The sequence below is a fragment of the Gracilinanus agilis genome, chromosome 3 (assembly GCF_016433145.1).
Source record: "Gracilinanus agilis isolate LMUSP501 chromosome 3, AgileGrace, whole genome shotgun sequence".
NCBI classification, from domain to species: domain Eukaryota; kingdom Metazoa; phylum Chordata; class Mammalia; order Didelphimorphia; family Didelphidae; genus Gracilinanus; species Gracilinanus agilis.
Window position 1 is genome coordinate 238,112,800 of NC_058132.1, and position 27,238 is coordinate 238,140,037.

A 27,238-nucleotide genomic window follows, 5' to 3' on the forward strand; every position below is an offset into this window, starting at 1 on the left:
GATTTTATTAATTTCTCCCTTAATTTTTAGTATTTCTAATTTAGTTTTCTTCTGGGGGTTTTTTATTTGCTCGCTTTCTAATTTTTGAGTTGCATGCCCTATTCATTAATCTCTGGCCTCCTTAATTTGTTAATATATGCACTCAGGGATATAAATTTCCCCCTGAGTACTGCCTTGGCTGCATCCCACAGAGTTTGGTAGGATGTCTCATCATTGTCATTCTCTTCAATGAAATTATTGATTGTTTCTATGATTTCTTCTTTGACCATTTGGTTTTGGAGAATCATATTGTTTAATTTCCTATTGGTTTTTGATTTGCCTGTCCAGGTGCCCTTACTAATTATTATTTTTATTGCATTATGATCTGAGAAGGTTACATTTATTATTTCTGCTCTTTTGCATTTGTTTGCCATGATTCTATGCCCTATTACATGGTCAATCTTTGTAAATTTACCATGTGCAGCTGAAAAGAAGGTGTATTCCTTTTTGTCCCTATTTATTTTTCTCCACATATCAATTAAATCTAATTTTTCTAGGACTTCATTCATCTCTCTTACCTCTTTCTTATTTATTTTTTTGTTTGATTTATCTAGATCTGAAAGAGGAATATTTAGATCTCCCACTCTTATGGTTTTACTATCTATTTCCTTCTTGAGCTCTGCCATTTTCTCCTTTATGAATTTGGATGCTATACCACTTGGTGCATATATATTGAGCAGTGTTATTTCCTCATTGTTTATACTGCCTTTAATCAGGATGTAATGACCTTCCCTATCTTTTTTAATCATATCTATTTTTACTTTGGCTTTGTCAGAGATCATAATAGCCACTCCTACCTTCTTTTTTTCATTCAACGCCGAAAATATTTTGCTCAAGCCTTTAACCTTAAACTTGTGTGTGTCTACCCGCCTCATATGTGTTTCTTGTAGACAACATGTGGTAGGATTTTGGTTTCTGATCCACTCTGCTATTTGCTTCCGTTTTATGAGAGTTCATCCTATTCACATTCAGAGTTACAATTATCAGTTGTGCATTCACTGACATTTTTGTATCCTCCCCTAGACCCACCCCTTCTTCTTACACTATTTTAAACCAGTGGTTTGCTTTGAGCCAATATCCCTTATCCCCTCCCTTGATTGACTTCCCTTTCTGCCCCCTCCCTTGTTATTCCTCTCTTTTTGTTTTTTAAAGGTCTAATGAATTCCCTCCCCCTTCTTCTCCCCTCCCTTTTTTTGACCTCCCCACTCCCCTGCTCCCTTTGGTTTACCCCTTCTGACTTTCTCAGTAGGGTTAGATAGAGTTTTTTATCCCAATGGATAATATAGCTACTCTTCCCTCTCCGGGTTGATTACACTGAGAGTAAGGTTTAAATATTACCTCTTAATGCTCTCTTCCTCTCCTTCTTATAATAGTATTTATCCCCTCCCCTTCCCATGCCCTCTTTGTGTGTAATAGAATATCCTATTTTTCTTATTTACTCGGATTTTTCTTGGTGTCCCCTACTATCCCCCCCCTTTTCCCACCCCCATGTCATCTTAGACCATTTAGTATCCTATCCTCTCCCTATGAATTATTCTTCTGGTTGCTATAATAGTGAATATTATAATAGTGAATAGAGTTCACTACAGAGAATTATACATAGCATTTCTCCACATAGTAATACAGATAATTAGATCTTATTTAAGCCCTTAAAGAGTCAAATTTTAAAAAATTATAAGTTTTCTTTCTTTTCCCTCTGTTTCTTATTTACCTTTTCATGTTTCTCTTGATTTTTGTGGTTGGGTATGAAACTTTCCATTTAGTCCTGGTCTCCTTTGTGCAAAAACTTGGAAATCTTTAATTTTGTTGAATGCCCATACTTTCCCCTGGAAGTATATAGTCAATTTCGATGGATAGTTGATCTGTGGCTGAAGGCCCATCTCTCTTGCCTTTCTGAATATCATATTCCAAGCCTTGCGGTCTTTTAGCGTGGAAGCTGCCAGATCCTGTGTGATCCTGATTGGTGCTCCTTGGTATTTGAATTGTCTCTTTCTGGCTTCTTGTAAGATTTTTCTTTTTCTTGAAAGCTCTTGAATTTGGCTATTATATTCCTTGCTGTTGACTTTTCTGTGTCCAGTGTAGAGGGTGATCTATGGATCCTTTCAATGTCTATATTGCCCTTTTGTTGTAGAAATTCAGGGTAATTTTGCTGAATAATTTCTTTAAGTATGGCGTCCAAGTTTCTATTAATTTCTGCCTTTTCTGGAAGACCAGTGATTCTCATATTGTCTCTTCTAGACCGGTTTTCTTGGTCTATCACTTTCTCATTGAGATATTTCATGTTTCCTTCTATTTTATCAGTCTTTTGACTTTGTTTTATTTGTTCTTGTTGTCTTGAGAGATCATTGGTTTCTAATTGCTCAATTCTAGCCTTTAGGGACTGGTTTTCCTTTTCATTCTGGTCATTTCCGGTCTTTAGTTGACTTGCCTCACTTTCGAATTGCAAAATTCTGCCTTTTAAACTGTTATTTTCTTGCCAGTTCTCTTCCATCTTCTTCAACATCTCATTTTTGAACTCTTCAATAGCTTGTGATCAGCTTTCATTTTTTTGGAAAGGTTTGGATATGATTACTTGTTTGTCCTCCTCTGTCGTCTGGATTTTCTCGTTGTAAAAGTTGTCGAGTGTTCCAGAGTTTTTCTTGATAATCTTTTTCTTCTTCTGGGGTTCTCGGCTTGCCATCATTAGCCCCGCCCCTTTTCAGCTTTGTCTTCACACTCAGGGTCTGCCTGCGCTTTCTAAGCTCCCGGGGGCTCTGGTCTCCTTGTCCTTGGAGTCAGGCCTCCTGGTAGTTCCCAGTCTACCCCTCTGCCTTAGGCTCCTTCAGCAGTCTCAGGGGCTGCTTCCACAGCCATGCTCCTGTCTGCACCAGGTCCTCACTAGATGTCCTAGCTTGTGCTGGAGATCTTTATTCGCGCCTAGGGCACTGCCTTCACCCACGCAAACACTTGGGGAAAGTCCATGGACTGGAGATCTTTATTCACCTCTGGGGTGATGCCTTCACCCATGCAGAAGCTCGGGAAAGTCCCTGCTTTAGAGATCTTTGTCCGCGCCCGTGCGTGCCCCCCAGCCACTTGGGGTCCCTTGTCTTGCAGCACACAGGTACAAGCCCTGGGGCTGCTAGTTATTTACTGGTTGCCCCAGTCCTGTTTTCACTCTTGTGTGTTGGCCTTGGCACTGTGAAAGGTGTGTGGTGTGGGGGTTGGGGGAGGGGCTTCTTCCTCTCGCATTTAGTGAGAGCTGTTTCACCCCTTTATAGTGTGGAAATGCCCTGATTCTGCATACCTTCAATACTGCGCACTGTTGTGGGGTTCCTTCGTTCGTCTGGGTTTGTTTTTATGTCCCCTTGAGGAGTCCTGTATGCTTCGGTTAGGAGAGATCGAGCAGCTGCTCCTTACTCTGCCGCCATCTTAACCGGAAGTCCCCCCAACCTCTCATTCTTTTCTTAATTTCTTACAATCTGGTTCTGAAGTCATCATTCCACTGAATCTATTTTCTCTAGTTAGCAATAAAATTCTAATTATCATATCTAATATTCAATCAAATATTTAATACTCATTCTTCTTAACCTTCCTCAACCTTTGCCAGTGCTGATTGTGCTCTGTTCCTTGATACTCTCTTTTTGCTAGATTTTTGGGACACCAATCCCTTCTGGTTTTGCTTCTACCTATCAGAAACACTTCTCAGTCTCTTTTGTTGGGTGCTTTTCTGGCTCAGCCCCACTAACCAACAATTTATGTTCCACAAGGCTCTTCTCCCTTTATATTACCTTACTTTTGATCTCATCAGCTCCTATGGACTTAATTGCCATATATTTGCTGATGAGTTTCAAATCTCCCTGTTCTGTTCAAACAACTCTCCTATCTTCTAGTCTTGCATCTCTAGTTTCTTTCAGATGTCTTGAATTGGATAGCCAATAGAAATCTTAAATACAACATGTCCAAGATTAAACTTATTATTTTCTCCCCAAATCCTCCAAATCATTACTGTCACCATCCTCCCAGTTCCTTAGTCTTACAACCTCAGTGTCATCTTTGGTTTTTCACTTTCTCTCAAACCCCTCTCCTCCATCCAATTTGGTGCCAAGGCCTGTTGATTTTTTCCATGCAACTTCTCTTAGATACACCTGTATCTTCTTGTATCTTCTAATGCTGCCAACCTCGTTATGGGCTCTCATTACCTCACACTTACTGCAATAATCTATCAAGGGGTCCGCCTACTTCAATCTCTCTCCCCTGCTAGCCCATCCTTCATTTAGTCACCAAAGTGATTTTCCTAAAACTCCCTCCTCCTACATAGGCATCTCAAATACAAAATCCTCTAAATAGTTTATAAAGCTCTTTATAGTCTAGCCCCAACTACCTTTCCAATCTTTTTACACTTTACTCTCTGCCATGTAATTTGAAATACAGTGATACTTAGCCTTCTTGCTCTTCCATAAATAATATAGTTCATGTCTCAGTTCCAGGCATTTTCTATTCCTATTGTGCAGTTCTCCCTCCTCATCTTTGCCTCCAGGCTTCCCTGACTTTTTTTCCTGATCTCCTCTTAATTTTAGCCCTTCCCTCTCTTCATTACTTCCAATTTATCCTGTCTGTAGCTTGTTTGTACTTTTTTTTATTGTTGTTTGCTCCTTGAAGGAAGGGGCTATCTTTTGCTTCTTTTTGTATTTCCAGTGCTTATCACATAATAAGTGATTCATAAGTACTTATTAATGAATGGACCCTCTTTTTTCATCTTCCCTTTCTTTTGTTTACTTTTGTTTACTTTTCTTTTTGTTTCTTTTGTTTACTCATCCTGGAAATATTTTGAATAAATTTTGTATATTATGAAATGGTACCACTACTACTTCAGAGGGGGTTTATACAGACCATTATTTGCTAATAATAATGTACTTTGGAGCAATAGTTTACTTATAGTCAGTCCTAAATTATATACATTATTTCTGTCAAGTTGAGTACACAACATTTGCAGTTTTGATGCATTCCTTTAAATAATATAGACACGTTTGTTGGAATGGCAGCTCCTCTTAAAGTTTTACTTTCTAATTTGTGAATCATCAAGTGTCCTTACTTCTTGTCCTGCCCATATTTCAGTCATTTCACTCCAAGGTAGTTGAAAAAGAAAAAGAAGTCATTCTTCCTCTAGAAAATGTACCAATATACAGAAATATGCAAGACATAGTCATATGTATATACATATTTTTCTTGTCAAATGATGCCTTCTCTAGTGTGGGTAGGGAAGGGAAGAAGGGAGTTTACCTGGTAATTTTAATGTAATCCACCAATAAACTTTTTAAAAGAAGACTATTGCTCTGAGCTACTTCTCTGTTGGGTAACACAGATTTCTTTTTTTTTTTTTAACCCTTGTACTTCAGTGTATTGTCTCATAGGTGGAAGAGTGGTAAGGGTGGGCAATGGGGGTCAAGTGACTTGCCCAGGGTCACACAGCTGGGAAGTGGCTGAGGCTGGGTTTGAACCTAGGACCTCCTGTCTCTTGGCCTGACTCTCACTCCACTGAGCTACCCAGCTGCCCTGGGTAACACAGATTTCTAAACCCAACTGAGTATTGGTTCTTTGAACCAATTCTGAGGAACTTGAGGTTCAAGTATTACTTACCATGCCACCCTCTTTTATGTGAGATATTACCTGTTCTTCTTCTCTTCCCCCTTTTCCAAGAGCATACATTTTTCTCATCCCTTCATTTTTTAGACCATCACATCATAATCAATTTATGCCTAGTATACCCTCCATTTATCATTTTTCAAACTGCCTTAATAATGACAAAGTTCTTAAGAGTTATATGTATCATCTTCCCATATAGTAATATGAAGTTTTACTTATGTCCTTTTTGATTTCTCTTTCATGTTTACATTTTTATGCTTTTCTTGAGTCTTGTATGTGAATGTCAAATTTGTTAAATTTTTTATTCAGGGAATGCCTGAAAATCTTCTGTTTCATTAAATATTTACTTTTATTCCTGAAGGATTATATTCTGTTTTACAGAGCATGTTATTCTTATATTATATATAATATCCTAGATATTTTGCCTTATCATATTCCCTGACTTCTACTCCTTAAGTGTGGAAGTTACTAAATCTTGTGTGATCCTGATTGTTATTCTATGATATTTGAATTTTTTTCTTTCTGACTGCTTATAATATTTCCTCCTTCAACTGGGAGCTCTGAACTTTGACTGTAGTCTACCTGGGATTTTGCATTTTTGAGTCTCTTTCAGGTGGTAATCAGTGAATTTTTCAATTTCTATTTTACCCTCTTGTAAAATATTAGGGCATTTTCCTTGATGATTTCTTGAAAGATGATGTCTAGGATTTTTTTAGATCATGACGTTTAGGTAGTCCAATAATTCTGAAATTGTTTCTCCTCAATCTATTTTTCAGGTCAGTTGTTTTTCCAATGAGATATTTTACATTTTCTTTTCTTTTCTCATTCTTTTAATTTTGCTTGGTGATTTTTTTCATATTTCATGATGCCATTAGCTTCCATTTACCCTATTCTAATTCTTAGAAAACTATTTTCTTCATTGACTTATTGTACTTTTTCCATTTGACCAATTCCGTTTTTAAGACATTATTTTCTTCAGTATGTTTTTGTGCCTCTTTTACCAAGTTGTTGATTTTCTTTTGTTTTTTAAATCCTTACATTCCAATTTAGAATCAATACTAAATATTGGTTTCAAGGCAGAAGCTTGGTAGGGGTTAGGCAATTAGTGCCCCCGATTTGCACAGCTAAAGAAGTGGCTGAGGCTAGATTTGAATGTAGGACTTCCCATCTCTAGGACTAGCTTCCAACCTACTGAGCCACCTAGTTGCCACTATTGATTCTCTTTTCATATTTTTCTTGCATCACTCTCATTTCTTTCCCCAGGAATTCTTGTTAGTTTCATATCCAATTAACTTTTTTCCCCTTAGAGATTTTGCTCATTTTTTTGAAATAATTCTCTTCTGAGTTGTCTCAATTTTCCCTTTCACCATAGTAACTTTTTATCTTCTTTTGTTTTCGTTTGCTCATTTTCCCTTTTTCTTGACAACTTTAGGTTAAAATTAGTTTCCACCCCTACAGCAGGGTGTAGCACTATCCCAAAGCCCCAGGTTTTTTATGCTGCTGTTTTCAGAACTAGTTCTGGGAGGTCTACAAGTTTTTGTTTCTTTCACAATGAAGGAGAGGTATGGTTACTGTTCTTCTGGTCTGTGCTCTGATCTTTGCTCAAAAAGGGTCCTGGATTCCTTGAAGCCACATGCACTGCTGCTCCTCTTGGTCTTAAAATTGTGACTAGGGTCCCTATTTTCCTGTAACTATAAGTGCTTCTTTCTATCTAGGAATTGGGACCAGTGTCCCTGCTTCATTGTGGCTGCAAGTTTGCTCCCCTTTATCCAGGAATCATGACATGAAACTGCCCTAAGCTCCATGCTTATGTTGCTGCTATATATGCCCTGGTGCAGCCTCTGCCCCAGTGTCAGAGAGCTCTCTTACTGGGAAGGAATGTCTCACCTCAACCTTTTCTTAGTTCTTCCACACCAAAATTTGATTTGAGGCATTATATGAAAAATATTAAGAATATTTAGCTTACTTGCTACTTCTACTCCTCCATCTTGGTCCTTCCAGTAAAATTATAAGATCTTAGTAAATATTTTAATTCAATTAAAAAAACATTTAGTAAGCACCTTCTATATTCATGACACTGTGCATGGTGTCCATCTCTGTCTTGTATGATGACAACAACAATGGCAATGATGCTGATATCTTTTTGTATTCTTATACCACAAAAAGCAAAAGAAACTAGAACAAATCTGAAATTCCATACTTATGATGGAAATGCTTCAGTGTAAGTAGCCTTGGTCACTAATGCATTCACATTGCACATATTAGTGATAGAAACTAAAGATATGAGCATGTTTTTATGTGCTTTATCATCAAAATTGAAATTTTTTAAAAAAATTTAAAAAAAATTTTTTACTAGGTAGGGGGATATACAGTGATTCCCCCCAATGATATTAATTCCAGATCACATAGTGGGTTACTGACCAACACAGGAAAATGATAAGAAACAATTAAAACCCTAAGCTGTTATTAGATGAAATCAAGTCGTTATCAATATCTGTCCAAAAAATCTACCTAAAGATAAAATTGATGACTAAAACAATACTGATATATAAATTATTGTATAAAAGAGATGATCATATATCCAAAGATGAATGCATACTTCCAATATTTGACAGAAAGCATAAAAATATTTCAGAATCATTACATGGTGCTATATGTTATGGCATTGGTGATTTTAAGACCCATAGGAGAAAATATGAAACAATTCAGAAATACTATGGACAAGAATCAAAAATATCATCTTGGCTTAAGTAATTTGAGAAAGCTATTGCAGAACCTCCAAAAGATATTAGAAGATTACATCAATATCCATTTGATAAATGCAGTAAAGTATTTTAATGCCATTTTACCCAGTTAAAAGAAACAAAAAGGAAATGTGCATAACAGAATCCAGAAAATAAGTGTCTTCAAAATTCTAATTTTCCTTAATCAAGAATTAAAAGAAAATGTCAAAAGGTTAAGGCAATGTGAGAAGTCAAAGAAATTCAAAGAACATAATTCAGAAATTTTATTTCAGAGATTTAAGAAGCAAAGAAATTAGAGGCGAGATGAACCCCCTGAGTTTGAAGAAGATTTCTGGTCATTAATATAGTTGAAAAAAAACACAAATAAAATACAAGTTTGATGAAACAAGAATCACTTTGCACATTATAAATGCAGAGAATATATGGAAAAATTAAACAATAGAGGTGCCTACCTTCTCTATAAAACTAGAAAAAGGTAGTACCAGATAAGATCCATCATCATTTTTTTCTTAAAAACTAATATACTAGCAAAACACCAAGGTATTTGGGGGTAGAAGATAGTGTTAGATTGAATCATATGGCCATCCCCATGTAAAACTGAGGGATCGTAAAGGAACAGAGCATGAAAATTGAGGAGACTGATGAAATTGGAGGCTAATGTGTTTGGGTAAGATATCAAGATATGTATGAAAAACTTAAAGGAGTAGTAGATTACATCAACCAGGATCTGATAGGTTCTTATAAATAAATGAAGATATTTTTGAAGTGGTACTGAGGATCATATAGTATGGCATATTCTTCTTTCAGGGCTAGTGTGTCTAGAAGTTCAGAAGAAAGCATATCTAGAACTGAAGTAGGTTGCCAAGGATGTAAAATGTACAGGTTGTTTGATTTCCATCAGTGCAAGTAAGTGGAAGGAGTATTAAAGAAAATATATCTAGTATAATGGAAAGTTTGTTAACATTAGAAGGAGAATTCCAAAAGACAAAGTGAAACAGGAAAACAGAACAAGAGAAATATTCTAGAAGGAAACCTGAAGTAGGTGGATTCGTAGGTGTCAGGAGTAGTGGCAGGGAATGATAAATTTTGGGCATTCTGTGAATCTTGCATTAGGTATATTTGGAGAGGATAGAAATGGAATTTGCTAGCCATAGGATACTTGATTTTTATCAGTCTTCTCAGTAAACACTGGTAGCTTTCCCTTTCATGGTGTGGTAATGAGGGACTGAAATTAGGTTTTCTTATCCTCTGAGGTCTCTGCGGTGCTAATCTGAATCTGGGCTCTGGAGGTAAAAGACTTGGTGTTTGGATCTTCTTTTAATTATTTTTCAAAGCTTAGGCATTATTGATTTTCTCACCATTCCCAATAAGCAGGATTGCCCACAGCCCTATTTCTCTAGTAATGGAGAGCGTTAGAATTGTTGATTTTCTCACTCCTACCTTTGGCTGAGGTTCTAATCCTAGGCAGGTGGATAAAGGCTTTATCCATGGTGGGAAAAGGCTTAGTGTTTCCACCCTCTATGGATAATTGAATATGTTTACTTGAATATACTTTACTTCCTTAAAGAAGGGTCAAAATCAAATGACCACATATAACTATAGTTGACGAGAAATAGAAATACTATGTAATTTAAGAGGTAGGAAGAAGTTAATTATTAAACAGGTTCTTTCAAAAGGTACATAATGCATTTCTATTAGAGAGTCTAGTGTCTTGCTTTGGCTTTTAAAACAGAACAATTTCCCCTGTTTTGGGGGTCACAGATGATTTGCCCAAAGACTGAGAGAAGACTTTTGATTCTTCCTTCTACATCCTTTGCCTTTTTATAAGAGATTGAGATTACACATGGTTTATGCTTAACCATCCAGACCATTGTGATGGAAGTTTTTATGCAAAAGTAATAATGGAAATTCACAGAAGAGTTTGTCAAGTGTGCATTGCTAGATGAAAGTGACCCCTCTGGAAGTCTGGAGGGTGAAGAAGAGTAGAAAAATATTAATATTTTTGCCAGAAATATTACTTAGGTAGTTTAATATTAATACATGATTTTGAGAGGAACTTTTTTCTGATTTCTTTCCCTCACTGTCAACTTTTGTTCAATTTGGCAGGTTCTACCAATGTACTGGCACATTCACTTTATGGGGTCACTCACACAGTGACTGCAACATTACATATCATAATGGGTAAGAATTGCTTCATATTTTAGGAGATTTTTATTTAACTCAAGAAATATTTTGATTCTAAAAAAGTAAAGTAATACAAATTATTAATCATCAAAGTTAGGACTATCATTTCAAGTTTTTATCTCATAAAGCAGAAAGGTGCATTCTAGTGGATAATATGTACTGAAATACATGAAAGGAATACAATTGCTTTAAGCTATTAGGATCACAACGATATATTTATATAGTATTTTACATATATACATATTATTACATTGGGGTATAAGCTAAATTTATTTTGGGAATGAAAAGAAAGATCATCTTGGACATTCAACTCTTATAAAAGTGAAAGGCAGATATAACTCAGGTAAATGAAAACCAAATATATTGTAAAATAAAGCCACTCTAGCCTTATACAACCTCACCACCCATATCATGATTATCATTGAACCACAGCACTAGTCAATATGTATTTTACGTAAGTCTCTCTCTCTCCTTTACATTATGATGGAGAACAAAATGTTGATTTCATTAATTGGAGATATAATTGGAAAAGAAAAGACCGTTCGTCATTATACAAAGAAGCTCAAGGCATCTTTTATATTTAATTAATTAAACATGGTGCTCCAGATACATTATTTTCTTGTGGAAATTCACAACTTTGCTTCTCCCTTTTTACTTCATTGGGCTCATATTTCAGGGCATATGCAACCAGTAGATGTCTGCACATTCAGTAGCAGTGGCAAGTTCCTTCGCTTTGGATTCTCAGCTATATTTGGCTTTGGTGGAAAGACCTTGGCTTGGGCAGAAAAACATCGTTGGATGTCACCTAATCAAAGAAAAGACTGTGCTCTAATTAAGACACTGGCAAGCCTCAAGTAAGCATTTTCTCTAGATCTCTAGAGTTCACCATTTAGTATTATTTAGTATAGTGCAATATATGAAAAAGATATTCACATCCCCATAACAGCAGACATTCTACTAATAAAGGGTATTTTATTTTAGACCTGAAGACTGCGAAATATCATTTTTACCTACAAAAGTTTCACAGGACTCCGAGGAAGCCAGTAGGTGTGTAATTCTGTGCGTGTGTGTGTGTGTGTGTGTATATATTTGTGTGTTCATTTTTTGTCCAGACCCATGATTGGTATTAGGAACTAGCATAAGGAATATGTGTTCTGTTACTGCAGAGTCACAGCTGCCTGCAACATGGAGTCACAGAGAATTTCTCGAATTAATAAGAAGTTAAGGGACTTGTTTAAGGCCACATATTCAGGATGTCACATTATTTTAATCTCTATCTTTCTGACTCAATCTGACTCTGTCCAGTACATCACATAAGACCTAGGTCTTTTTGACACTGTCCTTTGCACTATGCTGCCCCTCTCTCTGCTGTTTCCCTGAAGCAATGCGAAGGAAAAGGCAGCTGAGGACAAGTTTGACTCTGGTTCCCAAAGACCTTAGAAGTAACTTGGCATTTTCACTTTGTTTTATGAAAAATAGCTTTTAAATGAGATGGAGGTAGAAGTAAGTCATGTTATTGTTTTTTCTCTCAGCAAGTTCATAATCTACTAGGGGAATGAGTTAGGTACGCAAATAAATAAATACAATTTCAAGAGGAAGAGAGAAAACATGTTTTGACAAAACAGGATATTATTTAAATTTTCTTTTGTCTTTTTTGTGCTTCAGTCATTTTTCCCCTCAGCACCACTATGAGTTATAATTCATCATGTACATAAATAAATATGTACAAGGTAGAATATAATGGAAGAAAATCAGAGATCCAGACAAAATGTTTGGAAGAGCCTGAGTTGGGAGAAGGCAAGAGGAAACAGAGATAAGGGGATCAATATGAAAGATGTGAAGCGATAATTTAGGAGATTTGGCAAATAATCAGATATAGATAGTGGAGACAGAACAAAGATGACTGAAGCTTCACAACTAGGATGCTAATAGGATATTATCAACAAAAATGGGGAATTGTGGAAGAAGGGCAAACTGGGGAGAAGATGGAGATTCAGGTTTTGGAAATGTTGAATTTTAGGTGTTGCTGTGCTGTACCTGTATAGAGAGAGACAGACACACAGACAGACACACAGATAGACAGAGAGACACACAGTCAGAGACAAAGACAGAGAGAGAGAGAGAGAGAGAAAGAGAGAGAGAGAGAGAGAGAGAGAGAAAGAGAGAGAGAGAGAGAGAGAGAGAGAGAGAGAGAGAGAGAGAGAGATGTAAAGAGAGACGGGAAAGAGAAGAGCAAAACAGATAGATTTGAAAGTTGTCTGCATAAATAAAGGATGGGGGAGCAAATAGGACCAATCAAAAAGAGTAGAGGAAGAAGTAAAAAGGGTACTCATAGATAAGAGTGTGAGAAGACCGTAATTCACCAAAAGAGATTGAAGACCATTCTAATATCACCCGATTTCCTCCTCTTTTTAGATGCCCTTTTATTTTTTAATAATGCCAGTAATCACCAAATATATTATCACCATCCACAAAAATTTGCATCTTCTTGAATTGTTTATGAAATTTGACTTTAAAATAAAGTTAACTATTCTTAGAAGTTGTAGTATTTAGCTGTTTTTTAAGTCTTTTAGTTTATATTAAATATATACATTTTTTCATACAATGCATTTTTCTTTTTTAGAAATGAATATAGAACTACAGAATCTGGTATGTTCCAAAATGGACTCTGTGAAATTTGAATGATATTGCCAAAATATCATTATATTAAAGCAATAAAGAAATTATTTTTCACAACTTTTAGACTGTGAAAATCAGTGGCAGAAGGTCCAGGGTCATTTCCTGAACATCAGTGTCATGGCAATCCCTTACTTATTGGCACCTGGAGCCTTGGTTCCTAATAACAGGTTAGTAAATGTTTAAAATAAGTCAAGAAGTGTTTATACATTCTGATGCATTCTTCTATGAATATTGAATTTTATCCCCAGAATGTCTGGTATTATCCTTAATGGTTCATTACTACATCATAGTGTTGGCCATCTCAGCCTCAAATATCAGATATAATCTTTAAGTTTGATATCTTTCAAATGAGGACAAATATGATTTTTCCTCCAAATCTATGATCCTATAAGTTTGGGTAACTAATAGAATTTCCCTCTTTTGGTGTATACTTGTACACTCAAGTATCAGAAAATATATGAATGTAATAACTAAAGGCCAACAATTACTAGCATCAGCAAAGTTGCAGGTTACAAAAATAAGTCCATAAAAAATCAATAGCATTTTTTTACAATAACAAGCGAATCCAAGAGGCAATAATAAAAAGTGAATTCCATTCAAAATAACTAGAAATGCATAAAATACACTCAATATTTGTATCAATCCAATCATTAAATTCTCCTTAAAGAACAAACAACTTAAATAGTGGGAGGAATATTCTGTACTCTTAGTGAGGGGCCATGCCATTATATTAAAAATGACAGTACTTCCAATGGTGATTTTCATCTTAATACTATACCAATTAAACTATCAAAAGGATACTTTATAGAATTCAATAAAATAATAATATTAATTTGGAGTAATAAAAGATCTAGATATGAAAAGAAATAATGAAAAAAGGTAAGAATGAAGGGAGAATAGCACTTCCAAATCTCATAGTATTTTATAAAGCAGCATTCGTCAAAACCATTTGGTATTGTTTAAAAAATAGAGAGGTAGAACAATGGAATGGATTAGACAAAGGAGAATCAGAAATAATGGAACTCAATAATCCAGTGTTTGATTAACCCCAATACATAAATTACTTAGGAAGGTTTTCTGTATTTGATAAAAACTGCTGGAAAAACTAGAAAGCAGTCTATCAGGCTTAGATAAAATTCTTATATAATGTTCTACAATAAAATAAATAAGTTTAATATTCAGGATACCATTAAAAATTAGGAGAAATTTAGATCACAAGACTATGATTTACATATCTTTTTTAAATTTTTTATAATTTTTTTCTTCTAATCTCTTCTAATTTTTATGATCTACATTATAGGGTAGACCATAAACCACTGAGTAGGTAGGAGATTTATTCTTAACTAAACAAAGTTACTGGTATTATAGAAATATTAAAAACATATTACATGAAATTTAAAAGCATTTACACAGATAAAAGTAGTGAATATAAGCTAAGAAGGGAAGCAATCTTCTTATATAAAAGTTTGACATCAAAAATATAGTCAAATAACAGAAATACATGACAAAAATCATTCCCCAGTAGATAAATTGTCAAATATATCAACAAACAGGTCTCTCTCAAAAAAAGAATTGCAAATCCTTAATGAGCATATGAAAGAATTTTCCAAATTAAAATTTCCATAATAAATTTAAAAAATCAAAATCACAACAACTCTGAGGTTTTCCCTCATACTCAGCAAAAAAACAAACAAACAAACAAACAGGAATAGTTCATGTTGATTGGTTATAGAAAGAGACCCACACTAATGGATTGTTTGAAGAGGTGTGAATTACTATATTTCTAATCTGGAAAGGAGTTTGGAATTATGCAAATGAAATGTCCATATTTTGCCCTGGAGGTTCTACTGCTATGCAAGGAGGTCATTGAGAAAAAGAAGTCTCCATAAATCCTCAGATATTTATATCAGCACTTTTTTTAGTAGCAAAATAGTAGAAACAATGTAGTGCCCATGAATTGGAGAATGGCTTAATTGTAATATTTGAATTTTTTGAAATATTATTCTTACTGTAAGAAATTATTATTATTATGAATACAGAAAAGCATGGAAAGGCTTATAAGTACTGGTGCAAAGTACAGTAAGCAGAGATGAAGAAGCAATATACACCATGACTACAAAAATGCAAATGTAGAAAAACCCACCATAGAACAAAAAAAATGAGTGCCACAAAATTATAGAGAGCAAGCATGATCCCAGAGAAGAGAAAGGAGAAAATATTTTCTTTGCAGAGGTGGTATCACAGGTGTGGGATTCTCCATAGATTGTCAGATTGTCAGATTGTTTTCTAAGCATTGATCAGTTTTTTTTTTCTGATTTTTTCTCTTCTTTTTCCTCTTTTTTATTTCATTAAAATAAAATGCCTTCTTATAAGGGACAAATCTTTGGGAATAATAGAGGCACTGTAAAGACAAAGGGTATCAATAAAACATATTTAGGAATGTTTGGTCAGCATATACTAAAAACATCATTTGTTCTCTTTTGAAGTAAAACCTAAAAAATAGATTAAATGGAGGCAGTATGAAATGGTAAAAAAGAATATGGGTCATAGATTTATAAAATTGGAGTTCTCCTCCTAGATCTAGTTGTGTGACTTTGAACAATCTATTTGAGTAATCTCTCAATTTCTTCTTTTATAAAGTGAGGGGTTTAGGCTAAACCCTCATTAATTTCTATAATCTGTGACTTTTTAAATTGAAGAGCTGACTTTTATTTCCCTTTTGCAAACCTCCAAGCTTTTTTCATTGAAATAGAATTATAAAGGATTTTCATCAATTTCTATGAACAGACATTTAAAGTTAGATGTATTTGTGAGTGATTTGCTTGGCTCTAAAGTATACTTTTGTCTTTTTTTCTTCTTAGAAAACCTAGTAGAGTCATGCGAGATTAAAATGCTGAAGTATTTATATGAACATAAGTAACTTTTTTTTTACTTCAGTGCCTCTAATAAAGGACTCTTCATAGTAGTTATTTTTCAAAGTTATTTGATGCCCATGCACATAAATAGATATTTAAATCACATTAAAAACTTACACATTATTACACATTCCATTTAGGAATAATTCACAATTTTTACTCAGTACTATAACATCTAAACTTGGCCAAAAAGCTTAAAAACATCAAATGGATGTGGATGTCAAAAAAGAAGCCTCCCAATTCTTAATGCCAACCACAGTAATGTCTTCTGCTTTGCAGGTACCTTCTCCCATCTGAACCCAGAGCACCCATATGGTTGGGTGATTTTCTTTACTGAGTTGCGTTGAGATAAAATATAGCCATGACACTAAAATTACTCTTTTCTATAGCCCCCCTTTTTTTACTAGCTCTGAACTCCCCTGACCTCTCTACCTGCTTAGGAGATCCTGAGGCTTTAATCATAGTGTCTGACTAGAAAATACTCATTTTGATTAGTGGTTTTTCCCATTATCCCTTTAATTGTGGATTCCTTGTAATGTTATGCCACGATAGTTGAACAGAATATATTGATTTTCTTTTCACAGAGCTTTTTAGTATAAGAGATTTCTGAAGATAAAGTTAATTCATAAGTAGAATTGATTAGAAATGGTCCATCACAATTTTTAGATATCTTTGCAAAGCATTAAGAAGAATACAGAAAAATGTTATATTGCTAAATTGATTTTCCAAACCTGCTAATGAATGCCATATTTATACAAAAGGAACTATATAAATGCTTTCTTATCCTAGAATTCTGAACTAGATACTAAATTATATTTCTTAAACTAAAACAAAAATATTTAATTTACAGGTCAAATAGTGGAAGTTTGGCTCTTATTCTTACACGAAATACTTCTCGACCAGAATTTGTAAAGCATCTGAAAAGATATGCCAGTTTTAAAAACCAGGTATAGTAAATCCTTCTTGGTTGTTTTATTTTTTTAAATATTGTTAATTGTGGAGGGAACTCTACTGACAGTGTTCACATAGATGTCCTTCCTTAAGAAGGCTTAGTTTCTTGTCTGAATATATTAGCCCCTTCTTATCTGAGTTTGGAAATCAGTAATCACTCTAATAGAGATTAGCCTCCTTAGGACCATCTGCTATAGTTCAGTTCTGGGTAATTTCCATCAGAATTCAAAAGGGAATATAAATCTATCAACTCAAGAAAAGCAAAGGATTGTTATACTGAAGGATGGAGCAAAATTGAGATTAATAGCATGCACCCATGTATTGATGGCACACTTTGGAAAGAAAAAAAAATCTTTTTCAAATCAAATGTTCTTTGGAAGAGAACATGCTGAAATTTAAAATTTTGGTTGTTGATATTATGGCAATGGATTTTTCTCTGTGCCCTTAAGATTTCCCAGATAGTCTCATATAAATGAGCTTACATTCAGAAGTTAACAGAAAAATACCGATCCAAACTGCATAGCATTTCAAATGTAAGCATTACTTAGTTTGATATTTGGAGCCAGAATAAAATTTAATTTTTGTCATTGTTCAAGAGATTCATCCTATCTTTAAAAGACAAAGCAGGTAATCTAAATCATGTCTTTCTTGCAATCTGTTTGATGCAATGGCTAGAAACTGAGCTACAAATATAAAAAAATCTGTAAATTTCTAAACCTCTTTTTCAGCCTCAGTTAGATACACTAGACTTCCTAACCTGAAATTCAGCACAAGTTTAACTGTGTTCTGCTCCCTCCATGCAGTGTCCATCATGCTCTAGTCAGGAATGTAGAGCTTAAGACATTGAAGCTTCTCCTCAATCTCCATGAAAATTGGACTCTAATAGAAAACCATGATGAACAAATAAAGATATAATACAAAATGTTCTGTTACTACACAGTAATACAACTGTGTTTTCTCTTTATTTTAATCAAGCACATCCAAACGTATGCCATTTAAATGTATGCTAGCTCTCGTAGTACTTAAGTGGAGAAAGAAACATTTATTCTAATAATGTTGCTACCACTAAAGAACATTTTTGAAATTACCATTTTAGAATTGCTTGGAGAGCTACTTAATGAGACTCAAACAAAAAGAAAAATAAACTTAATACTTGATATCCACTCCTCCAAACATTGAGAATTCCCAGCATAGAAAACAACCAGTACAAAGACCCAGAGATGGGATAATCGTGTAATGTGCAAGGGACAGCAATTAGACCAGTTATGGATACACCTAAGAGTATTTGGAGAGGAATATTATGTGAGAAGATTAGAAAGACAGGAACGGACAGCTAGGCTGTGAATACCCAACCGAGAAATTAATATTTGATTCTAGAGGTAATAGGGAGCCACTGGAGTACATCGAGTAGGTATGGGGAGTGACATGGTCAGAATGACACTTCAGTGAAATGACTTCGGTAGCTGTGTGGGGAATATTGGAGTAGATGGACACGAGGTAGAGCTAGCAAATTGAAAACTACTGGCAGTAGTCCAGAAGGGTGACAGATGATGAAGACCTCAACTAAGATGGTGGCAATGTGAATGGAGAGAAAGGGATACAGGCAATGAAGGAATGAATGAAAAAACACATTTTAAGTAGTTTCTGTGTCTCAGGGGATGTGCCAAGCACTAGGTTTATATAATAGCTCTAGATATGTGCAATGTATTTGTGTGTGTGTGTGTGTGTGTATATATATATATGCATATATATACATATATAAACAAATATGTGTATACACACCAATATATATTTTTTCTTTTGTTTTTAAGTCTTTTTAGGACTTTCCATTTTATAATCAATATTATGTGTTGTTTCTAAGACAAAAGAATGGTAAAGACTAAGCAATGATGGTTAAGTGACTTACCCAGGGTCACACAGCCAGGAAGTGTCTGAGTTCAGATTTGAACTCAGAACTTTCTACCTCTTAAATCTGACTCTCAGTCTACTGAGCTTTTGCAAATTTGCAAATTCGCTTTTGCAAATACACACACACACACACACACACACACACACTCATTTAGGAGACCTCCCTTGCCTTCAAGGAGCTTGTATAGGAAGAAGCCAGCAAATATAAGGGACTGAAAATCAGAGAAAAGTGTTTTGTTCTATTAAAGTAGAAGTTGGGAGATTGTGAGTAGACAATGTGGAGACTTGGTGGGTAGCTGGATAGGATATGAAGTTAAGTCATTTCTTGGTGTTTAAGGTCAGCCACTGGATACTAGACTAAATGGGTTTGTTTGCACAAAGACTTAGGCTGGGGAACTATGAATTGTCCAGTGTGAGAGGAGGCTGAGGCTCTGAGATCCAGCTACCAGGAAAACCACCATCAGAAGGGCAGAATCAGAGAGCAATAGTGGGGAAAGTTTGGTGTTACCAAAGAGAAAAACTTAAATCTGTGATGGCAAGTCTCAACAAAAATAAAGAGAGGTCAGTAGATTGAGAATGCAAAGACACTAGGAAAAAGGGCAGTCTAGAAGAAGAAAAGCAAAAACAAAAACATTTAAAAGAAAATATGTTTACCATCCAAGCAAGTTCTAACTTCTAACTGATCTACTGATCCTGAAGATGGGATGTATTCCTAAGGAATACTGGAAATAACTATGGTGTTAAAAAAAAAAGAAGACATCAGTAAAAGCTCATATAATTTAAAAAAAATCATATGAATGAATTTAATATTTTTTCAATGTAAGAACACTAGTGGGTAATTTCATTATATAAATGTCATCACTCTAAAGTAGTTTTACAGACCATATTATCCCCATTTTTCAGATGAAAAGAAACATGTCATATTATTTATTCAGACAATTTATTGTTAGTAAATGGAAAACCTGGGAACCAAATTCTGGTATTCTTACTCCAACTGCATGACTTTGTCCATGATAGCCTGCTGGATCTTACCTTCAAGGAACTTCCAGTCTGGTGAAAGGACTCAGAAATATACACAATGAAAATAAAAATAATAATAATGGTCTTTTTTATTTATTTCTACAAATGAAAAGCGAACTACAGAGTTGGTAAACGAATTGTGGTCTCCTAGTTTGTAGGTCTCCTTTCCCCCTCTACTTCAATGTAGAGGAAGTGAGTAACCAGTACTGGACAGTGACTGTAATTATAGCCCATTCTCTGTATTGTTATTGAGGTTACCACCATAATTTCCTACGGGATTCTTCATGTTGCATACATTTATAGACATTATAGCCTGTGTATATATGTATCCAAATTTGTGATTTCATCTGTGTAGGGACCTCCTAGTGTGGAAATTGCCTTAATGTAAACACAACTTCTCTGTAACTTACAGTCCTAGAGAGTTGTTATGAGGGAATTTGCTTGTGATCATATATAATGTGTCTTGGGACCTGGATGTGCATAGGTAGACACCTATGTTCAAATGAGTTTATTACATATTTAATTTATTTAACCAAAAAATGTAGACAATTATAGAGGCAATAACTAATTTAAGATTTGCTACCCTCTGGGCATTTAATTCTGAATGATGGAAATCATTTTATAGTTGATCTGAATAGAAAATACTTCTTCATATTACAGAATCACAAAATTTCTTCTTTTTAATATTAAGACACTTAATAATATTTTTGTTGTTTTTCTTACCAGTTATTTCAAAGCAGTTTCTTTCTATAGAATTTCAGACAATGGTAGAACTGGTAACATAATTGACTGATACTCAGAAGAAGGCATTTTTAAAAGTCACATTGTATTAATTAATATTAATGAAATCATCATTAATATTATGACCACATGCAGAGATATTAATAATATTAAAACTGAAATGTTACATTCACTATGAAAATAGTTTTATACTTAAGGTAGAGGTAAAAAATTAGCCAATTTTAATACTTCATTTTAAAATGTTCTAGGGATTCTGTTACCCAGTAACTTGGCTATATACAAAGATTTCTTTTTCAGCCACAGTTATTTGAGAGAGCTCCCACTAAGGAAATCAGATTCTGTTCTGTGTTTATGACTCAATTTCTTATAACTGCTTCCTAGAGAAGCTATCCAAAGTTGAAGTAGGATATTATTTAATTCTTCATTTATTCTAATAGCAAAAAGGACATAAATGCCTGAGCAAAATTTCTTAGCATTTATCAATGATTTTTAAAAGTCATTTCTTTGAGATAAAAGATTAATATAGACTTTGGTAACATTAAAATATGAACCATATCCAAATATCTTGCTAATCTTTTATTTGAGCACGTTTGGTATAGTATAAAAAAGCATTGTGTCAAGCATCAGAAGACACACTTCAGTTCTAGTTCTCTTTTGCCACTAAATAGCTGTGTGACCTAGAGAAACGTTCTTCATGTTGCTGCCTTTATTTCCTCAGGTGGTCCATGTTTTTATAAATTGCATGTACAGAAAGGACCACAAAATGTGGGTGATGGAATTAGACCTATGTTATGCTGTTTGTAAAAGAACCCAATTAGCAATATTGTGGAATGATCAACTATGATATAATCTTAGCCACTCTCAGCAATACAATAATCCAGGACAATTCTGAGGGACTTATGAAAAAGAATGCTCTCCACCTTCAGAGAGAGACCTGTTGGAGTCTGAATGCATATAATTTTTCACTTATTTATATGGGTATATGTTGTGGGGTTTTGGTTTTTTAAGATTAGTCACTAACAAAAATGAATAATATGGAAATGTTTTGCATGATAATATATGTATAACCCAGAATTAATTGCTTGCCTGCTTCAGGAGGGAGGGAGGAAAAGAGGGAAGGAGACCATTTAGATCATATGATTTTGGAAAACTTATGTGGAGATTTGTTATTACATGTAATTGGCAAGAAAAATTATATTAAAAAATTTAAATAATACCTAATTAAATTAACATTGCTTCATGTATAAATTTTAAGGCTTTTGTTCATAACCTTGCCATCATGACCTAGGAGTTTACTATTCAAATTGAGTCTTTCAATAGGGACCACTTTCCATTTAATGCTCCTAAAGACATCAAATTTTTTCATAAACATGTGAAGAGCGTTCCCAACTAGTAAATTGAGATCTACTGGTAAATATAAAAGCCAGAGTTGATATATCTTCAAGCTGAGCAATTTAGTGCACCTGGAACATAGTAGGTGCTTAATAATTGTTTATTGATTGTTTGCCACCATCAGTTTTCCAGAATTTTCATCAGGAAAGGGATGGCCAGCCTCAGTGATCTCAAGGGCTTCAGAAAAATGAAAAATTGCCTCTAAGAATACTAGGAATCTTAGGTTCCAAAATAAACTAGTAAAACATTGTGGAGTTCCAATTGACATCACCCCTAGATAACAAAATTGATGATAGATCAGGGTTTAGATGCAAAGTATTATTAAACTCTTCTGACTGTATTATCAATTCAAGGTAAAATAGCTAATAAATGTTCTATTTAATTTAGTTTCATTTTCCATTTGTTGAGACCTTCACTGTAACAGAAGTAAAAATCCTGCCAAGAAATAACTCTGGGTATAACACAGGAGATGTTGAGTTTCATGGAACATCTAGAGAAAATAATTACCCTTGGAACATTGATGGAGATTTAATGGAAGTGGCATCAGAGGTTCATATTAAGTAAGTATATATACCATTGTTTATTGAGAACAAAGTACATAGGCACCCAGTTAATGCTCAGTTAAAGCTAATTTATGATATTAAATCATTATGCAGCTTACGTCAGTTTATCTTGGTATCTCTTTGCATTTTATGTATGCTAGTTGTCAAAAGTTTTGAATGTACGAAACAAAGGACAGTCAATATTACGTACAGGTGATAAGACCACAGTATAAAAATCAATAGAACAATAAATAAATTAAGAGAATCATAATTGACAATTATTTTTTTACAGGGTGCACCCACAACTTATCAAGCTTTTTGGAGGAAGCTGAGAAGAAATGAATGATTACAAAGTAACATTGAATTGTTCATAGAATAATTGTATAAAGTTGGATATTTATAGCTAAAATAATTTTAAAATGGAAATGGTTATTTTTGTTATAGAAAATATGATTTTTAGATTTTAAAAATCTAGAAAAATGTGGGTATGGGATATTAAATTATTTTTAGTGAAATCATATTTTTGTAACTACAGATAAAGATGTCAAGTTTTAAAAAATCTAACCACTAGTATAGTATACCACTCAAATTATTAGCGTATGTTATTAGAACTGAAAGTAATATTTTGTTTTTAGAAACGAATAAACCAATTCTGACATTTTTCCTAATCTTTTGTTTCTCATAGTATTGCTATTCTAGACCATTATTCTGCCTCCCCCAAATTTTATGATTATTCAATTTAACTATGGTGATTAGTATCTTCTGAAAAGGACTCATTTTTATAATTTTTTTACGAATTCCTTAAGTATTGACAACATCATATACCATTCACTAAGATAAATCAGTGATACAAGACCTAAACATAAAAGAAGATGTCAAAGAAAATTAAGACAGAGGATATATTACCTATTAGACTTATGGATAAGAAAGGAATTTCTGAGTAAACAAGAGATGGAGAGCACTGTGAGATATAAAATGGATCATTTTGATTACATAAAATTTAAAATGTTTTGTACAAATAAAATTAGTGTAGCCAAGATTTGAAGGAAAGCAGAAAAGTGGGGAATAAATTTTATAGACAGTTCTCAAAAGGAGGTTTCAGATCTCACATTTTCAGAGAACTTTGTCAAATTTGTAAAAATTAGAGCCATCCCATAATTGATAAATGGATAAAGGATATAAACAGTTTTTCAATGAAGACATCAATATCATATACAAGTATTTGGAAAAAAATGCTCTAAATAGTGTTGAAAGGAAGATTAATAAATGAATATATTCTAAATACAATAAGTACTGATTAGAGAAATACAAATCAATGCAAAATTCTGAGATATCTCACACCCAACGGATTGACTAGAATGATAAAAGAGCAAAATGATAAATGCTGGAGGTGATGCAGAAAAATTAGGACACTAATATACTGTTGGAGGAAGTACAAAATGGTCTAACAATTTGGAATTATGCCAAGAGAATTATAAAACTTTATCGCTTGGACCCAACAATACCAGGGAGCAGAGAAAAGGGAGGAAAAAAACCTCATATGTTCCAAAATATTTATAGCAACTCTCTTTGCGGTGGCAAAAAACAAAAAAAAATACTGGAAAATAATGGGATGTCCAAAACAATAAGCAGGTTGATTTTTTTTTTTTAGAACTTGGAAAGACCTACATGAAATAATGAAGTGTGAAATGAGTACAACCAAGAAAACATTATATACCACTATGGAATTAATATTCGAAAAATGACCTGTGAATGTCCACCTCCAGAGAAAGAACAGATAATTAGAAACACGAAAAATATAAATCATATGTGTGTATATGTTTTTTTGTCAGCTAAGTGAAATTCTTACAAAATCAGTATTCATTTGACAATTTAAAATGCTTCTCCCTCATAATTTAGAGCAGCGAATGGCAAACTTTTTAAAGAGGGGGCCAAAGGAAAGGAAATGCTCATCTGTCAGTCTGTTTCTAAGGCAACTCTTTCGAAGTTTCATTGTATTGTATCCTACTCACTGTATTTGTCAGATTGGGAATAATGTCATGCGGTGGGATAGAACATTTCAGGGGGCCGCAGTTTGCCCATCACTGGTTTAGAGTAAATTTTAAAAGTTTATATTTTTTTCTTATAGCCAGGAGACTTGGTCTTAGAAATTACTGCGCTTTGGCACATACTGGCAAATGCCCTGCAGGTGTGACCCCCAGTACTGAAATACTAATTTCCAAATATATAGGAGGCTGAATTAAAAAGTTCTTCTAAAACAGAATTCTTCTGGAGATAGAAAACCAAAGATCACAAATTTAGGAGTCTTTAAGGCAATGCCAAAACTTGGCCTGACTCCACTTATTGTTACTACTTGTAATAAGAGAAACCACAGATACCTAGAAATACCATTTATCCAATTGATGTGTTCATTAGTTTGTGTAGATTTTTAAAAATAAAATATGCTATTTTGGTTTTACTGAGTAAATAGAAGGATGTAAAAATAAATCAAAGAACTTGAAGAATGGAAAAGAGATTTTATCTATACCAGGCTTTTAAAAAGTTACACATTTTGCCATATGTACAAGATACTTACAAGCAGAACCTAGAAATTGTATTTACCCATTTTTATGTCACCTAATTCATATACATGTAATAAATAGTACAAATAATTGCATTTTCATTAGCAAATACAACATAAATTACTTAAGATCCTGGAAAAAGATACTTTATGACTTAAAAAACCTACCTTAAATTTTATGAAAACATTTGCTACATTTATATTGTATTTATTCTACGATCCTCAAAATATTTTTATTTATAGTTAAATTTGACGTCTTTTGAATTCTTTGTAAAAAATACTGATGGGAATTCATTCAGTACTTATAGTTGAACAGCACACATGACTATTCAAATATAGATTAGTGCATTTCATTCATTATTGTCCAATCAGAATAAAAATTATTTGCATGTAATGGTTGTCCTTAAACAACTTTAATACTGTTTTCATCATTAGTGAGGTATGGTTTTCACAATACATACATCATATACATCAGTGTATTTCCTATTCCAATATTAGCTAAAGTGCAACACTCACAATCTGCTGTCTCAGTATTTAAAATATCACAGAAGTAAATCATTTTTCAAATTTACAAATAATCACTTAAAAAAACCTATTTTCTTTGATTTGTTCATGGGTACCATGGAAGAATGTCTACTGTGAATATACTTGCATATATTCACATTATTTGAAGATGCATAAATGAATTTTACATAGTATATATAACGATGCTTATTTTACATATACATATATATATGTATATGTAAATCCATAGACCTAAAAGAGTTTACACCATCATTCATTCTCTTAAGGCACAACCAATTAGTCTCATATCTGACCCACTATGCACATTAGTGCAGCTATTATTTTCCTCTTTTAACACTGTTTACTAAGTATTAGCTCCTTGACAAGTACTTATTGAATTGAGATCCAAGTGAATTGAATTATGATCAATGATCATTAAAGATGCATTTGTTTTCACATAAGGTAATCTATTCTGATCACCTTCTCATGTAGGGAAGTCTGGAAACAGCCCTTTGAAATATAATAAACATTATTTTTAAAAAGAACTATTTTAAATAAGCCAACTATGATTCCTCAAAAGCAACTAATGTTCATTCGATGAGAGCTAGTTTCATCATTACAAGAGTACATCTAGCAGGTACATTTATTTGAAAGGATGCTTCAAGTAAAAGGGCTTACTAAATTAAGTTGCTTATTTTCTCCATGATACAACTCAATTTATATATACTGGCATCCCGTGATCTCTTCAGAGTACTATTCATCCTGGAGAAATAAACCTTTTTAGTGTTCTTCAGTCCTTTAGACACCTGAGAAAGATGCTGTCTTTATTATTTCAGATAGTCCTTTTCATTCTTCTTGAAATAACAATCACCATTTAGATGCTTTACTTGAAATATAATGCATTAGGCCAAAGATCAAATTTAAGCTTCCCCCCCCCAAAAGCACATAACGATGAGTAAATCCAGTAAAATTCATTTGCCAATGTTTTCTTGAAAACAGTGTCTTTCATCTTTTTAGTTAACCTGAGTTTATTATAATTTAAAGAAGTCTTTAATTTTCCTTATTGCTGTTGACATAGCTCCAACTGTCTCTTCTGTTTTCCTCTTGTAGAATAGCTTTGTATTCTCTTTTAAAGAAACCCGCCTGAGAAAAACAATAATTTTAGAGTTAGTAACCATAATTTTAGTGCAGAATGAATAAAAACCCAACAAAGACATTGTAAACTCTTCATATAGTATTAATTCTAGTACTCCTTTTTTTAATCTTTTAGCTTAATTTGTGCTACAACTCCTAATGTACCTCTAATAATAAGCAAACATCTGCAGAAAGCCAAAAATATCTCTTATCTAACTTAAGCAAACTCTGAAGGGGTAGGAACAATAACTCTGATCTCCAAGATTTCTCTTATCCAGAAACAAGTAGGCTAATTTTGGCATT

At 33.8% G+C, this 27,238-nt stretch overlaps 2 protein-coding genes across 2 annotated transcripts in view; one reads left to right on the forward strand and one right to left on the reverse strand.

The window, feature by feature from the left end:
• CERKL (ceramide kinase like) overlaps nucleotides 1–23,069 on the forward strand; it is a 182,647-nt gene extending 159,578 nt beyond the window's left edge. The window contains exons 6-13 of the mRNA XM_044666474.1: nucleotides 10,512–10,586; nucleotides 11,266–11,443; nucleotides 11,571–11,636; nucleotides 13,213–13,238; nucleotides 13,333–13,435; nucleotides 17,034–17,130; nucleotides 22,583–22,755; nucleotides 23,030–23,069. Coding sequence (XP_044522409.1) covers nucleotides 10,512–10,586; nucleotides 11,266–11,443; nucleotides 11,571–11,636; nucleotides 13,213–13,238; nucleotides 13,333–13,435; nucleotides 17,034–17,130; nucleotides 22,583–22,755; nucleotides 23,030–23,069 — 758 coding nt within the window. The remainder of the gene's footprint in view (nucleotides 1–10,511; nucleotides 10,587–11,265; nucleotides 11,444–11,570; nucleotides 11,637–13,212; nucleotides 13,239–13,332; nucleotides 13,436–17,033; nucleotides 17,131–22,582; nucleotides 22,756–23,029) is intronic.
• A 3,392-nt stretch (nucleotides 23,070–26,461) lies between these two features.
• Nucleotides 26,462–27,238, reverse strand: part of ITGA4 (integrin subunit alpha 4) — an 88,384-nt gene continuing 87,607 nt past the window's right edge. Inside the window, exon 28 of the mRNA XM_044666475.1 lies at nucleotides 26,462–26,944. Coding sequence (XP_044522410.1) covers nucleotides 26,852–26,944 — 93 coding nt within the window. The 3' untranslated portion in view covers nucleotides 26,462–26,851. The remainder of the gene's footprint in view (nucleotides 26,945–27,238) is intronic.